The following is a 16,077-nucleotide window of genomic DNA, read 5'->3' on the forward strand; positions in this document are numbered from 1 at the left end:
AAAAGCAGATTTTAGTTATCACCTTGGCTGTTTCTCTGAAGCTACTTCTTTTCTGGGCCAGGCTTGGCAGGTCTGAGGGTCAGCTTTGCCTTTTAGTTAGCTTTGAATCCAGGGGACCTTCTCCCACGTGACCACACTTTGCTCCTCTTTCATTTACAATAACCAACTATGGAGGGGTAAAATTACCAGTGGGGAAAGCGGGGGACATGGAGTCCCTTGGGTAAATGGCAGAGTGGCAGTACCTCCTGGGATCGTGTCCAGGCAGGTCAGCAGGTTGGACCGAGGGAGCAGTCTACACCCATCTAAAGTGAGCAAATTCAGATTTGCAGCTTCCTGTGGGTCAGCAGTTTCGTTCTACAAAGGAGAGCACTAGTAACCATCATCTCACCAAATCAAGATGCATGGGTGTGAGTACCAAGAGCTGGAGTATTCCGTAGAGAAATGCATGTTTAGCATGTGCAAGGTGCATTGAAAACAAAAACAACTAAACCAAACCCAAACCCTAACCACTCGAAACAAAACACAACCAGTCAGCAAGCAGTATGTGTTTGTGGAAGTAAAGATAATAATAATAACTATAATAATAATGATAATAATAATACAAACTTGTAATTCTTTTTGCATATTTTAGGGAGATCTGTAAAGAATAATGAGAGGCCAAGGTGATAACTCAGTCACGAAAGTGCTTTCCGCACAAGCATGAGGGCCTAAGCTCAGGTTCCTAGTACCTGCATAGAAGCTGGGTGTGATACTGTTTATCTATGATCCTCATGCTGCGGAGGGAGGCAGTGACATGAGGAGCCCTGGAGCTCTTTGGTCTGAATTGGTGAGCTCTGGGCAAAAAAAAAAAAAAGGCAGATGGGGGCTGTAGAGATGTTGTTCAGGTTAAAATGCTGCTCTTCTAGAAAATTGGGCCATTCCCAGAACCGGTGCCAGGAAGCCTCAGAATGACCTGTTACACACCCCCATTCCCCCTCCCCCCACAGGTGTCAAACACACATAAACAGACTTTAAAATCAAGGAAACAGACACCCAAGGTCGACCTCTGGCCTCCACATCCACATGCACCCCCCTCCACATGTATATACAGGAACATGTATACACATGAACAGAATCAGAATGCCTCAGACCTTTAGCTGGTGCTACATACACGTGGAGAAAAGCAGTCGTTTCTGAATAATAGCCGATGTTAAAATGTGGAGGAGGAGACTTTAAAGCTTCAGTTCCCCACATTAGTGTGTTAGCAGCGAAGGCGGGGGAAACGTCCAGCTTGACACTTTGGAAGACTGGAAGACGCCAAGGCCAAGTGCCACCCGAGATCAAGAGGGAGCGCCGAAGGGGAGGCGTGAGCTCCAGTCTTGGCTCCACGTATGTGGCTACCTTCACTGTCAACCTAACCAGCCGAAACAGACTTTAAGGCTGGAGGAATGGGGTGGGGTGGGGTGGGGTGGGGAACTCTTCCCTTTGCCCCGCTCTGAGAAGCTCTCCCTGGATCCACTTAAAACTTCCTTGCTTCCGGCCCCTGCTGCCTTGGCCTCCTCTGTTCATGAGCTCACAGCAATCTCATTCGCACGTTGGTGCACAACTTGGTGATTCCAGGAACGTTGACTCCCCTGCAGTTTGCTGGTTCCTTGTTTGAATGGCAGCCCGCATGTCTCCTGTTTTCTGATTACCTGGAAATAGGGACCTAATGCCTCCCTGCCCCGTTCTCCCTCTTCGCACCCGTGCCGCTTTCTGGTTAGGGTCCAGGTGTAGCTTACGCTGGAGTCTGGGCGTTCAGCTTGCTTCCTGTCTCACTGGCCCTCTAAGAAAGACCCTGAAGTGGCGTATGTTTTAATGCTTTATTTTAAAAAGATCACAAATTTCAATTTTAGGTTAATATTTTAGTCTTAGAAAATTAGCAAAGGAAACAGTTTTCAAGGTTTGTTGTTGTTCATCTATAAATGCATTTCTGCTTTCCAGATAATTCATGCAAAATTCTATATAGAGCTACCCAACAGAAGGACTTCTCCTAAAGCAGTAGTAGTTGGATTCTACTTGACTTTAAGTGGTTCCGACCCTAAATCCCATCTTGAGAGAGTTCTGAAAAGACGATGAAGCCACAGACAAAGTTTATTTGGAAACATAGTTTAAAACCACGCCAATGTAAATACAGGTTAACAATATGAAAAAGGAAGGCATGCCTTCAATAAAGTATAAACATACTACCTCAAGCTTGGTATTTGCAAATTATAAGTCATCTGAGTGAATTAGCACATCAGTAGGATAAGTGATTATTTTTTATCGTAGTTTTATTTCAAAAGGCAATGCAGAGAAAGACTATGACAGAGGCTTACTACATGGCCGAATAGGCCGCGAGTTATTCACTAGGCCACAGAAATGTTATAGTATGCCAATAATATTCAATCCCCCATTGCTGTCAGTTGACTATAGATCACTTAACTTGGGGTTGATATTAATTTAGAAATTCAGTGTAAACATTTAAAGTTAAGTTTTTCTCTGTTACCTATGTCAGCTTGAAAATGAAACCCCCAGATTTCAAGGTACTGAGCACAATAAGGAAAGCATCCTGGCACTTCTCTTAAAACACATTTTTAGGTCAGGCTAGATACGCAGTATTCATAGATATACAAAATAGATAGAAATGTTTCTAAATAGTTAATAAATGCTTCATATAGGTTGTAAAAAGTTTACTGAATTGATCAGTTGTTCTGTTCAACTGATGTAAACAAATTTGGGTAATGAAAATGGAGAAGGGCTTGGGTCAGATGATGGGCGGGGAAAAGAAAGACTGATACTTTAGGCTTGTGTCTTCACTGATGGTAACATGGCAGGTCCTGAACTCACTGATCACATGGCACAATCCTTTCCGAAGCCTTGTGAGAGAGTCGTGTGTCTCAGTGGAGAGGGCAGATATCCACGTGAACCACTGTGTGCATGTCATTTCCCGCTCCCATCAATTCACGGGGAAAGCAGAAACAACCTCAGTGATGCACACGGTATGGTTTAGCCATCAAGGGCTCCCTTGTTTTGCACCTTTGATCATTTTCGGTGCAGGTTTTTTAGGACTGTCCCTCTGTCTTGCTAAGGGATACTCAGCTACCCTCTTCCTAGCTCAGGAGGTTCTTAGGCTGGGGCACTAAGTTTCCAGAGCATTTGTAGCAGCTGTGTGCAGCATGAGAAACTATTAAGCCTCACACTTGGATTTCCTGTCGCTTTCCTCTTAACTGTGTGTTGTCTCCACACCTTGGTCTTTCTCTGCGTGGGGGAAGAGTAGTTTAGACTCTGGGTTTATGTGCGGAAAGGCACAGGGGATTATGAAAGGGTCAAAAAGTTGTTCTTTACATATGACCTAGAGAACGGTCTTTTTAAATTTTCCAGCACAGGATGGTCTTGAACTTCATATGGCCAAGAATGACCTTGAATTCCTGACCTTACTGTCCCCACCTCTCACTTGCTGGGATTACAGAAATGTGCCACCATGAGCAGTGGAATACTTTGGAGGAGCATGGGAGGCAAGCCCTATACCAGCGGGGCTACATCACCACCGCCAGCCCCACTAACCTGAGCTTCATCCTCTCCTTTGCTAGCCTTTTTTTCATAAGACTGACGTTTAAGTAAACAACAGAGAGAAGACATTGACCATAAAGTCATCTCCTATTCCTGAATTTGAATGCTTTTGGTCAGGTTGATCAAATCTAGTTTCCGAAGGGAGAGAGACCTTGACCTTGCAAATAGAACAATAACTCACGTGCTGCTCTGTGATGTACTAGCTCCCTGGGAAACTAAGGCCCTACGCCCACTTTGTCTCAGGGCAATCTCCATGTGTTTGACATCACTCTTAACCTTCTTGCATAATTTAGAATCCCTATTTTTTTTCCTATTTTTTCCCCCTAAACTTGAAACACATTATTAAGAATTCAGAACTCAAGGCTTCTCGTGCAAAGACAATTGCACGGCCTGGTCACAGTTTTAGCTCTGTCAAGCTTCACAGGGGTTTGAAAGGACACAGGTCCGTACCTGGGTCCCTCAGATGACTGGCCTGGGACTGGCAGTCACAGGGTTTGAACCAGTGCCAATGTGATGTCAGGCATCTACAGGATGAGATGGGAAAAGCCAATACAAAATGCTGGGACATTAGGAAGTGCCTGCATGTTGAGGGGAGTGGGAAGGCAAGCCAGCCTATGACACCAGTCATGCATGGGGAGAGTGGGCCGGTTTACATTCAGGATCTTGCATGCTTTGGTTAATAGTCATAGGCAGATTGTAAGCACTGATGCATGCAGTAGTTTTGTACCTGAGGTTATATGTTTTGCTTTTTTTAAAATCACCTTTTTACAAACGTTATGCCAGAGTTTGTCATGAACACTCTTTAAAAATATATGTATCTACTTCTTAGTTCAAAACAGCTTAATTCAGCCAGTCCTATAAATAGTGAGGTGAGAAGGGCGTTGTGCAGGATCATTTGCACGGGAACCCGTTGGAAGCTATGTTACAAGGTTGAAGTCATGGGTGTTGCCTGTCTCCATTTTCAAAACAAGAGGTCTCAGAAAGATGGCACATGAACTAAATCTTCCAAATACTTGACTGCTTCTAGAAGCTTGTTAGGATAGGAAAGAAATCAACGTCATGACATTTAGGTAGGTGCAATTCAACCTTGTGGAAGCATTTGAGAGACAAATGAGGACGCACAGTGACCACCCTCTTTCCTTTGGTCCCCCAGGAGTGCACAGATAAATTTTATGCTAAGAGGTTTGGGAACTATGAGATGAGCTACAATTACAGTCAAGCCTTGCCCATATGGCAAGAATATTCCAGAACGATTTATCGATAAAAGAATTTAGATATTGTTCTAAAAGTCGGCATGATCTCTCAGTATAAATAAAAACGGCATGTGAGTCTGGGAGTGAGTGTATTCTGGACGTGCCTGCCTGTTCTGGCAGACATCCGACTGGCTGAGGAAGTGCACTTCATTGTTAGTTATTAAAGTTTCTGGTGGGTTGTGGGGAGGGGTGTCAGGACGAAATACAGAGAACGCAGACTCAGTGAGGCTGACTTGGCTAGGAGGTCCTTTGCTCCGCATCTGTACAGGGTCTCCTGGAGCCCACGATGACCGTAATCTCCTGATCGCCCTGGTTCCATTTCCCAAGTGCTGGGATTGCAGCTGTCGGCTTACGTGGGTCCGGGGTGCACTGTGCTCACTGATCTACACCCCTGGCCCCTCTTTATTATACCTCTTCTTTGCATGCAGATGTTCTACCAAAACCTGTAACATTTTGAAACTCAGCAGTGGTTTCAAATGGGTTTCTCTGCATTTTCATCCAATTTACTGGCAAAAACAGGTCCCTGGAAGCTACTGAGAGGCCATTGTATGAAGGAGTCTCGTCCTTAGGGTCCTCGCCATCCTGTGAATAAGTCTTGTCCTTAGGGTCCTCCCCAGTGTCTCAAAAGAATTCCCTAGTCCTTTGAACAAAAAGAGAAAAGGCAATTTCTTGCCGTGAAAATCCTGCAACAGTTCTGCATTTTGAAAGCAGATGATGAAAAGATACAGACACCATGAGGAAGACACGAAAGCCTCACTCCTTAACGTCTGCTATGGCTCTATTTTTATACAATGTCTTACCTTTTAATTATTGGTTTTTACTTACTACCATTATGATAGCATTGGACATTGCAACTCTTTCCCTCTTAGGCACTAATTTTGATCTTCCTGATAGGTGGTCGCCTATGAAAATCTTAATTGTGATGGATAGAACTAGGAAAGTGGAGAAAGTCCCATTAGATGTCCTACGAAATACTACATAATGGTGGAGTGGAAAACTGTCAGCTGTGCCCTAAAATAACTCCCTGGACTTTGAAGCTACTTGGTATTCCAGTTAAATAAACTTGGGCCACAGTATGTGACACCACTTAGCAACAATCAAATGAAATAAAACTTCCCGCCTTTGCACTAGGCAGGCTGAACCTGAGCTCCTGTGGGAAGTGGTGACTGGTCTGAGGGTGCAGTGGGTCTTTTTCCTGGCAAGATCAGGAGCTGCTGCTGAGGGCCTGGGAGAGCAGTACGAACAGAATGACCAGGAAGGTTGCTTTGAACCCTTCATTTACAGGCTTGGAAGGGTCTCCGAGGGATCCAAACCAGGTGGCCAGTAGGTGACATTTGGAGTGAGGAAGAAAGCAGGAATGGTCACTACACCATCAGCAACGTTCAAGCAGGCAATGCCATGGTCTCATCTGGCCCAAAGAGGTCTTTGCCGTCTGTTTTTAACATTCTCGAGCAGAGGCTCTCAACCTTCCTAATGCTGCGACCCTTTAATATAGTTCCTCATGTTGTGGTGACTCCTCCTCCCCCAACATTATTTTTGTTGTTACTTCATAACTGTAAATTCGCTACTCTTATGAATCATAATGTAAATATTTTTGGAGATAGAAGTTTGCCAAAGGGGCCACGACCTATGAGTTGAGAACCACTGGTCCAGAAAAATCTGCTCTTCAGAATACATCTGAGCTTTGCTTTGCTGCACAGACTAATAGAAAGCATGGGCCAGAGACGGAGAGATGGCTCAGCTGTTAAAGGCTAGCGGGGGTTGTTGCCGTGTCCCAGAGTGGATGTCTTAATGCCTGTGTCCTGCTACGGAGCTGGGGCCACGGCTCCATCTTAGGGAACACTGACAACAAAGAGCAAAGCCTGACACCTACAGTGCTCTCATCAGCTTGTCCTTAGAAGACAGAAAGCTCGTGTGACAGATAAGCCTCAAGGACTTGTAGTCACCTGTGAACGTCATGTCTTTCACAATCCAGGGACTCCCTGGTGACGGAGTGGTTTCAGTCAGCCTCTGGGCACATTTTCAATCAGGAGTAGGTAATTTCACAGTCAGTTAATCTGCTCTGACCCAAAATGTGGTTTCTGGTAACTACAAGTGTTAGTGGAGAGAGTTATTAGTAAGCAAAGGGCATGAAAAAGTTGGGACCAGGCTGCTTTTAGGAGGATTCTGGAGGTGGGAAGGCACAAGGCGACAGAGACTAGGGCGGCTTACTAGAATTAGAGCTGAGCATAATGGTGTTTTGGTTAGCGTTTTGCCAACATTTTTCTAATTCTTTTTAAATAATCACCAAGCCTGAACATCCACAGAGTTATCTGAAGACGTATGTAGAAGGTTAACAGCTAAGCAAGACATCCCTGCCGATGGCGAAGGCCTGGTTCTCACTGAGTGCTTAAATTAGAGCCCAAGGGGCACCTCCTTCAGAGGAGAACTCTGCTACTCAGCATAGCTCGGGCACAAACGTGACCTTATTCTGTCCCTCACAGCTGGAGGAGGTGGACAGTGTGGGCTATCATGGAACTGAGGAAACATATCAACTTTAGGAAAAATGTATTTATCACGCTTAAGAAATACCATTTGAAACAGGGAGAGTTTAAACGGAGTGCCATTGTACGGGGCAGTTAGAAAGCCGGAAAACGGGCATGAAAACAAGTTAACACACACTCACTAGAAATCACAGAAAGTCGACCTTCCTTCTGCAGGGAGAATGCAGAGGCAGAATTTTGCTTCTCACTGAGATCCAGAGTCCCAGAAAGCAAGCAAAGAAAACTGGGTTTAACATATTTACATTCTATGCCAAGGCGCCTTCAAAACCCTGCGCTAAGAAAAAAACTCCTCTCAGAATTTTTTATTTGGTCCATTGAGCTAACAAATCTGTCTCAAATCCTCCAGCCCCCGCCCCCCCCTCCACAAGTTAGAAGCTGGAGCAACAAACCGGAAGCTCAGCAAGGCATAAATAAGATATTAAAGTGCTTATGTACAATCCTAGACAGGATTTCATTGGGAACAGCAAAATGTCTAGTGCAAAAACTGCTTTCGCCAGCAGAGTTCTCTCTCTCTCTCTCTCTCTCTCTCTCTCTCTCTGGAAACAAAGGCTTATAGTAAAAGTTAAAACGGGAAGAGGGGGAAGCGACGCCTGTCTTTAGTCAGGTTGTATGTGTGCATGCGCCAATGGCCCGGACTATATGTTCAGTCTCATGAAAGGCGAAGACAGCCTGAGTTCACTGACTGCAGACAAACTGTCTTGCCAGGTCCCATGAACAGGCTCCTCAGGTGTGTCCCCATGTGACTGGGGACAGGATAACTCAGAGACCACTGGTAACTTGGAAGAGTATACACAGTTACCTATCTTTCTTTGTCATGAGAAGCTTGGTTCTTCTCTTGAACCCGACCTCGACTTTGTGCTTTTGGGTCTGAACAGAGGCCAGGTATTGTCTGTAGTAATCAGTTAGTTCTCTTGGGCTACATGACCATGGCCTTTTGACTCTCTGCTTTATCCTTTAAAAAAAAAATCTTTTTTTTTTTTTTTTTGGAAATTCATAATAAAATAGTTTTGTCCCTTTTTAGTATAATAACAGATGCAGGATTATTCTGTATTTCTTTCTTTTCCTTTAAGGATCCAAGTTGAAAGCTCTCAGGAGGACATCCAAGTCACCAAGATTGGCTGCCTGGAAGAGTTCTGGCTGGTCCATCAGCGACAGTGCAATTCTGAGGGCAGCCCAGATGTTGCCCGAGATGGCAGGGTGAGGGACTTGCTGCTGGTTCCTGCTCTTTCTTTGCAAACTGAGGGCCGTGAGAAAATTGCTGACCGCTTCTCTAAAAAGGGAGAAAGGCACAGCTTAAGATCCAGGGAATGCCAGAGTCAGCACACTAAAATAAACAGAGTTGCTTCCCTGCCACGCCCTAGGTCTCTTCTCCAGGGTGAGGGGGCTCCCAGGGATGGCTTTCGGGTTCTCTAGTTACTCTCTCGTGAACAATTCTTGTTAAATAGAGTGGGCCAGACAGGGAAGAGGAAAGTCTGTTTTACTTTGGGAGCAGAAAAGAGGGAGGCTACTTTGGTGCCTTTCCTCTGCTCAGGGACCGACCTGGAGATGTTATCTGTGTGCAGATGTGATCTGTCTTTAAGGGAAGAAAATAGCCCTCCTTAAAAGCAAGGCAGTCTAGGCTTGCCTGGTAGTGACTGAAATAAGGAGCTTAGTTTCTTAGTTAGACTGACTGGCCTTCACTCCCAGGTGTTTAACCTTAGGCAAATTTCTTTGCAGAGCTTCAGTCCCTAAGTGAATAATAGGGATAGCAGGAGGCATTTTAGGATTTGGCTGTAAAGTACCCTGGAGTCAATTCATGTAAAAGCTCTTACGGTTAAGATCAATAGTTCTCCCATGTGGTCTGGGGAGCCTGGGGCTTGTACGGGGCAAATGATTTTCATTAGGAAACTGAGAGCCTGCTGACCTTCTTCACTTTCCCCTCCTCAGCTGCTCATCTCTCCTACTACAGCCTGGTGAAGTAAGTGAGGCAGCCCAACAGACAAAATACAAAAGCAGAAAGAAACTGGCTCTAGGGAGCAAGATAGTACAGGAATTCTCCAATGCTAGGCTACTCTTCTTTCCTGGTACACTTTGGTTTTGGAAAGTGGTTATTTTCTTGTAAAGCATGTCATTCCTATTGCTATGCAATGTTCTATTACTTTCCAGTGAAGCTCTTAAAGTGCTTTAATTTCTGACACCACAAGTATTGATAGACAAAGCTCACATTAGCTCAAGGCTTTGGCCTTTTCAGCATTTGTAGGAAGTACAAAGGCATCCTGAGAATGGGCGTGGGGATGGGGACAGCTGAGCTCCGGGATCTTCCATGGCTTTGCAGCTTTTTGGGCCCATAACTGTACCAGGGCATTTCAAACAATAAGCCACTATTTAATGTCTTCCTCCCGGACTTTATTGTGTTTTAAACAATAGATCCACCGTATATTTTTTCTCCTCTAACTAATTCTATCTGTGCATCAGGTTTAGAAGAACTGTATTCTTGATTTGGCTTTACCCAACACGGTTCTGAGCCTCCCATAGTCCCCCTGGCTTTCTCCCTCTCCACGATTCTTTTTTCCTTAAATGGAAAAATTAAATGTTGAACTATTAATAGTTCATACAGACTTACATGGATATTGGCCCCCAAGTAACTTGTCTGAACCCAGGCATACTTCACCTGTAGGCACCCAGGTTGATGCAGCTGATCCCCAGGTTGTATCTGGACCGGATGAAGCCTGGCTGGATCTCCAGGGCTCTCGTGTAGGCCTCCACAGCTTCCTCACTGCGGTCTCCATTTGCCAGGGTTGCCCCAAGACGGTTCCACAAGGAGTAATCCTTATGACAAAGACAGGAGTTACTTAATACTCAGGAGCACCGTGGAGTGTTTCCACCTCTGCGCTTTACAGCTGAAGCGAGATGGCTAAGGGCTTAGTCTGTACGGAGGTGAATTATTAAAATTCCTCCCTGGTTCACTGGGTGGAAAGGACTGTCATTCCTTGAAGAGCAGCGGTCATTGGATGTCTTGTATTTCACACTTCCATTTCAGGCATTTTGGAATGGACAGTGGCAGTGGTGTGTCATCTGTCCTTGAACTCACCAGAGGCAGAGATAAAATGAAGAAGGAATGTGCCAAGGATCATCCCTGAAAGTTTGTTTGCTACAACCCCCCCAGGGTATTTGTTGTGTTGGGATTCCTTACCTCTGGCCGAACAGTTAAGGCAGCATTAAATGCATCAATTGCTCTGTTGAACTCCCCGCTCAGGTGGAAGAGAACCCCAAGACCTGTCTGCAGGTCCGGGTCTATCATGTCACCATTTTGGTGGGCAGCTTCCAGGTAGAGTTCCTTCACTCCTTCCAAAACAGAGCTAGGAAGGAAGAATCTGATTCAATGTCCAGGACGTTGGATCACTTGGAGCCAGAGCTACAGGTGGTTGGGTGGTGTTTGGTATGGCTGCTGGGAACTGAACTTGGGTCCTTTGGAAGACAACCATGGTCTCTTAACTGCTAAGCCACTCCTCTTGGCCCATATTGAAAAGTTTTCCTTAAAAATAGTTTAGGGACTAGAGCAACAGCTCAGTATCTAAGAGCACTTATTAGTCTCGTGGAAGACCTGGGTTTGATTCCCAGCCCCCACATGTGGCTAACAATGGCCTGTAACTCCAGTTCCGGGGATCAACACCCTCTTTTGGTCTCTGCAGGTACCAAGCATGCAGAGGGTACACATAATCTACATTCAGGAAAAATGCCCATATTCATAAAATTAAAAATTAATTGATATATATTTTAGCTTCACGAGAGGACTACTAATACTGGATTATAAAAACAACATAGTCAATCATCAGTCATCACAAATATACAACAAGGCACATATACAAGCCATGTCACGTAAGGTCCTCATGGGAGAACTCCGTTGACCCAGTGTTCTGTCCTTGAAGCTGAACTGACCAATGAGATTCAATTCAGATTTACTCCAACAAGGGACTTAGGTGTATTCAACCCCAATTCTCAGGGTATTGGCATTAATTCCAAAGCACCTGAATTTGAAATATGGGTAAATGTCTATGAATGGCCACAAAGCAGGTCATTGTGTCTAAAGGACAGCTTCTGAAGTTTAGATATGTGTACCCCCAAAAATCCAGTCTGTGGTGCTGTGGGGAGGTGGTAGAACCTTTGAAAAGTGGAGGCCTGATGGAAGAAAGTCAGGTCATGGAAGCAGGGCAGGAAGGAGATATGGGGAATCTTGCTATCCCCCCTTTACCCCAGCCACCATGAGGTGAACTACTTCCTTGACCACATGCCTTTACTTTGATGTATGTCCCATCATAGTTCTTAAAACACTAGGCTAATTGAACATCGACGAACCCTTTAAAAATGCCAGCTCAAAAGAACCTTTCCTCTTTATAAATTGCTGACCCCAGGTATTTTGTCATAGTAATAGGATTCGACATAGAATGAGGACAACCTGTCAACTGGGGACTTAGACATCCGCCGAGTGAGGCCTGGAGAGCTCTTCTTGTTCTTTACAAGGTATTTGTACTTTGGGTTCTGCTTAATCCAGTTTTTCAGAGCCTCGCAGGCATCCTGCTGATGACCGGTGTTAGTGTAACTCACAGCCAAAGCCATCAGAGCTTTCAAGTTGTTGGGCTGCAACTCCAGGCACCTTGAGAGAAGACAAAACAGATCAATTATGCAGCCTTGAAGCCCTTATTAACTAAAAAATGCAGAAGTTAAATTATGTCAAGTCACTGGAAAGTACTTTATTTCTCCAAATGAGAACCCAGATCAAAGAGTGTGGTTTTTAAAGAGGTTAAAGCATCCTCATGACAGCTGGATTTGCAACTTTGTGTTTTAAAAACGCTTATTTTATCTTATGTGAGTGTTTTACCTGCATGTATATCTGTGTACCACGCTTGAGCCTGGTACACAGGGAGGTCAGGAGAGGGGCTGGATCTCCTGGAAATGGAGTTTACAAATGGTTGTGAACTATAGCACCTGCACTACGGGATGGTACACGAGCCGGGAATGCACACAGACAGAGACACAAGGACATGTGTCTCTTGAGACAAGAATGCCAAGAATGCCTACTTTATTGTGCTCAGGGGCAGCTTATATAGGGCTCTGGTCATGCCCCAGCTCTCAGTCTCTTTCAGCTGCAGACCCATCAGAACCCATTCCCCTGCCATCAGGGTCTCCTGCTCACAGCAGTTGCAGGGTCTGGGGGTCTGCAGTCCCCAACAGTGAACTACCATGTAGGTGCTGGGAGCTGAACCAGGGTACTCGCAGGAGCAGCCAGTGCTGTTAAACACTGAGCCCACTTTTCCAGATCTGGTTTTGATAACTTTAATAAACTTTGCTAAAGTGTGGTTGCTATATGATAAAGAGAGAATATTATTTAACGGTGGCTCTATTATCTTAACTCCCCTAAACTGGACTTGAGCAAAATGTTGACGTACAGAGATAAAAAATGGCTGTATACAATGTTTTGCAAAAGAGAGGGGACTCTGTTTCTAGACTACTAATGCAGGCTTGTACATGTCTCAGACTATTGTTGCCCCCTGAGTTCCCTTCTACTGGCCTCCGGCACGACTTTCCAAATGTAAAAGTGCAAAAGAGGGACTTTGCACTACACACATCTAGCACTGGGGGCTGCAGTGGGGCCTCATGTGGGAGGGTCCAACAAGCCCCCAGATGAGGCACACCCTGGTAGGATCCGCCTACGACTTGGAGCAGCAAGTTCCCAGGGCTTCAGAAAGGCAGCAGCAAACCCTGAGTGTGCTTCAGAACCCCTGGGAGATTCTAGTGCTAATGATACACACTTCCTTAGTCCTAACCAAGTAAATCATGATTTCTGAGAGTGTCCAGGACTCAGACTCTAGGGCATCTTAAAAAAGAATCCCGTTGTGCATTTACAAGCAGAGTTAGGAGCCACTGACTCAGAGTGTGCTAGATTTTTGCATCATGGGATGGGGGTTCAAATGCTGTCTCTCTTGAACATGACCTATGAGGCCTTGGCCTTCCCTAACTCCCAGTGTCTCTTGGCTACAAGAAATGGGTCTCAAGCAACACCTCAATCATCTTATACTGTGAGATACCAACCAAGTCTTGAGACATAGGATTCTGGGAACGTAAAGCCTTCAAACTCCAACTACCTAGGATCTTATATTCTACAATTTGCAAGTTCTAGAATTTACACATGCACAGGTGTACACATTTGTATATAACATGTGGAGAATATGTGCATATGTATATTCTCTTCCTTTCTATAGCATTACATTAACAAGAAGCACATGAAGTGTGCAAGTATGTCTGGTGGAGACCATTTTATCCAAGGGTTTGATGAGGGTGCTTGTTAAGTGGGGGAGTCTACACTCTGTCCCTCCTCCCAACCTAAGCGATCTCCACTGCAGTCAGTAATTTGAACGCATTCTTTCCTGAAGAAAACTTCTGGAGTTGAGAAAGGCTAGAGAATTGAAGTCTATTGTTTCATTGAGTCTGACTTCAGATTGCTTTTAACTTTCTTTGGTTTTAGAAACGAGAATTGATTTGTAGACTGAGAAGCTTTATGGTTTGGGAAATTATCCCATCAGAGCTATGTGTGAGTGGAACACAGCATTCCAGCGCAGGCCTTGGACAAATGCTTCCCTCTCCTCTTGGGGGAAGAGCCCTAAAGTTAAGTTCCATGTGTCCCCCAGGCCCACAATTTTGCACTTAGCTTCATCTACCTCTGGAGGGCGACAATGGCTGCTTGTTCATTTTCATTCTCTGCCTGGGTTATACCAAGAAACTGCCATGCCTATGAAAACAAAGCAAAACGAAACAAGATGAAACAAAACGAAATGCCAACCAAACAAACAAAAACCCAAACCAACACAAGAAACAAACAAACACACGCTCACACAAAACAGACTGTTAACAGTGCAAAACGAAGCATACTGCTTGCTGTTTTAGTTAGCTTGACTGTGATACCCTGTGGGGAGCAAGTTTAATGATAGGGATGTGGCCTAGAGGGAGGACCCGCCACACACTCCAGCTGTACTCTGAGCTGCCTTTCCTTGCTTTATTTACTCATCTCTGCAGATGCACCATGAAGCTGTCTTCGTAACTATAGCGCATTTCCCCTGGCATTTTGTGCCAGGACTCAGTGCGGTTTTGAGAACCCAGTAAATGTTCTATAAACGTTGGCTGAGTAAACCAAGGGTAAGATATGATGTGACTTGAGACCCAGACAAAAGTCATATTCCTCCATAAAAACCACGGGCAAACCTCATGTTCATCTTTGATTTATTTGGATACATGGTCGCTGTATGTAAACCAGGCTGGCTCTGCTCCTCTCTGCGGTGTTGAGATTAAAGGTGTGCACCACCATGCCTGGCTCTGGTTGACTACTTTTGTTTGTGTTTCCTGTCCTCAGTTTTTATCTTTGGAGACTCTGGATCTCGAAGATTAGAAAGTAGTTAGAAAGTGGGTGATGGGCAGCTTTCTAACAAGAGCAGCCTGAACCAGGGGACCTGCTTTGTAAACCTTGGTGAAGGTGCACCCTGTAGCATCCCGTCTCATTCCGATGTCTTAGCACACTCAGGCACTTTCCCAGTGTGACAGGGGAAGGGGAATCCCACCTCTGCGTCCCCAGGGTCCTGAAGAATTGCTGCTTCCATGAACAAGATGGTGACAGGCAGGTCTCCTTCCTTCAGCCTCTTTAAGCCTTCTTCAAATGCTCCAGGCCAGTCCTTGAAGGGATTCTCGGTGTGAAAGTAATAGCCCTGTGACACAAAGAGGCCACAATGTGACATGCCACTGTCTTCCTCATCCTTACACCCGCATATCTCTGGACAACTTACTGCCTCAGTGGGTACACACAAGAGGCCACGACATGACATGTCATTGAGCACATTTCTGGACAACTTACTGCCTCATTGGGCAATACAGGTGCCCCTACTGAAAACACATCTCTTTAAAAACATAGATACTTTTCTCTTGTAAGTATTTAACACAAAATAGGCAAGCACTCATCTAGAATGTTCTATGAATATTCAACTTAGAGAGAAGGCTCACACGCAGTCTTTACCTATACCCTACTTAGTTTTGGATCGTGGTTATCCTGTCACTAAAATTATTTATGTAGATATGCTAAATTTATTCACTCAATCCTTATTGAATGACATTTTGGTTATTTAAAAAGTCAGAGTAATAGGGTGGCTCATTCCTGGAATTCTTAACAATGAAGGCTCAGGCAGGAGGATCACCCTGAGTTTGAGGTCAGCCTGGGCTACAAAATAAACCACTGTCTCAAAACTTTTCTCTTTCTTTCTTTCTTTCTTTCTTTCTTTCTTTCTTTCTTTCTTTCTTTCTTTCTTTCCTTTTTCTTTTTTCTTGCTTTCCCTCCCTCCCTCCCTCCCTCCCTCCCTCCCTCCCTCCCTCCCTCCCTCCCTCCCTCCCTCCCTCCCTCCCTCCCTCCTTCCCTCCCTCCCTCTCTCCCTTCGTTTCTTTCTTTTGGTTTTTCAAGACAGGATTTCTCTGTAGCTTTGGAGCCTGTCCTGGAACTAGACCAGGCTTATAGACCAGGCTGGCCTCGAATTCACAAAGCTCCGCCTGCCTCTACTTCCCAAGTGCTGGGATTAAAGGCGTGTGCCACCACTGCCTGGCTTATTTATTTATTTCTTAAAATAAAACTACAGTGAAAACTTCAGGCTTCAGGATTGTTTTGCACTTGCTTCTTATCTAATGCTAGACTTTGAGAA

General features: G+C 44.9%; 1 protein-coding gene across 11 annotated transcripts in view; it reads right to left on the reverse strand.

Annotated features, from left to right (window-relative positions):
* Positions 1-2,094: 2,094 nt before the first annotated feature.
* The window catches only part of Pex5l (peroxisomal biogenesis factor 5 like), a 203,792-nt gene continuing 189,809 nt past the window's right edge, over positions 2,095-16,077 (reverse strand). For all 11 annotated transcript variants that reach the window (XM_057756757.1, XM_057756753.1, XM_057756759.1 and 8 more), the window contains 6 exons: positions 14,956-15,099; positions 14,062-14,132; positions 11,802-11,999; positions 10,539-10,704; positions 10,017-10,174; positions 2,095-8,636 (listed from right to left, as the gene is read on the reverse strand). In XM_057756757.1, the coding sequence (XP_057612740.1) occupies positions 8,432-8,636; positions 10,017-10,174; positions 10,539-10,704; positions 11,802-11,999; positions 14,062-14,132; positions 14,956-15,099 (942 nt within the window). In that variant the 3' untranslated portion in view covers positions 2,095-8,431. The remainder of the gene's footprint in view (positions 8,637-10,016; positions 10,175-10,538; positions 10,705-11,801; positions 12,000-14,061; positions 14,133-14,955; positions 15,100-16,077) is intronic.

The sequence above is a fragment of the Chionomys nivalis genome, chromosome 24 (assembly GCF_950005125.1).
Source record: "Chionomys nivalis chromosome 24, mChiNiv1.1, whole genome shotgun sequence".
Taxonomy (NCBI): domain Eukaryota; kingdom Metazoa; phylum Chordata; class Mammalia; order Rodentia; family Cricetidae; genus Chionomys; species Chionomys nivalis.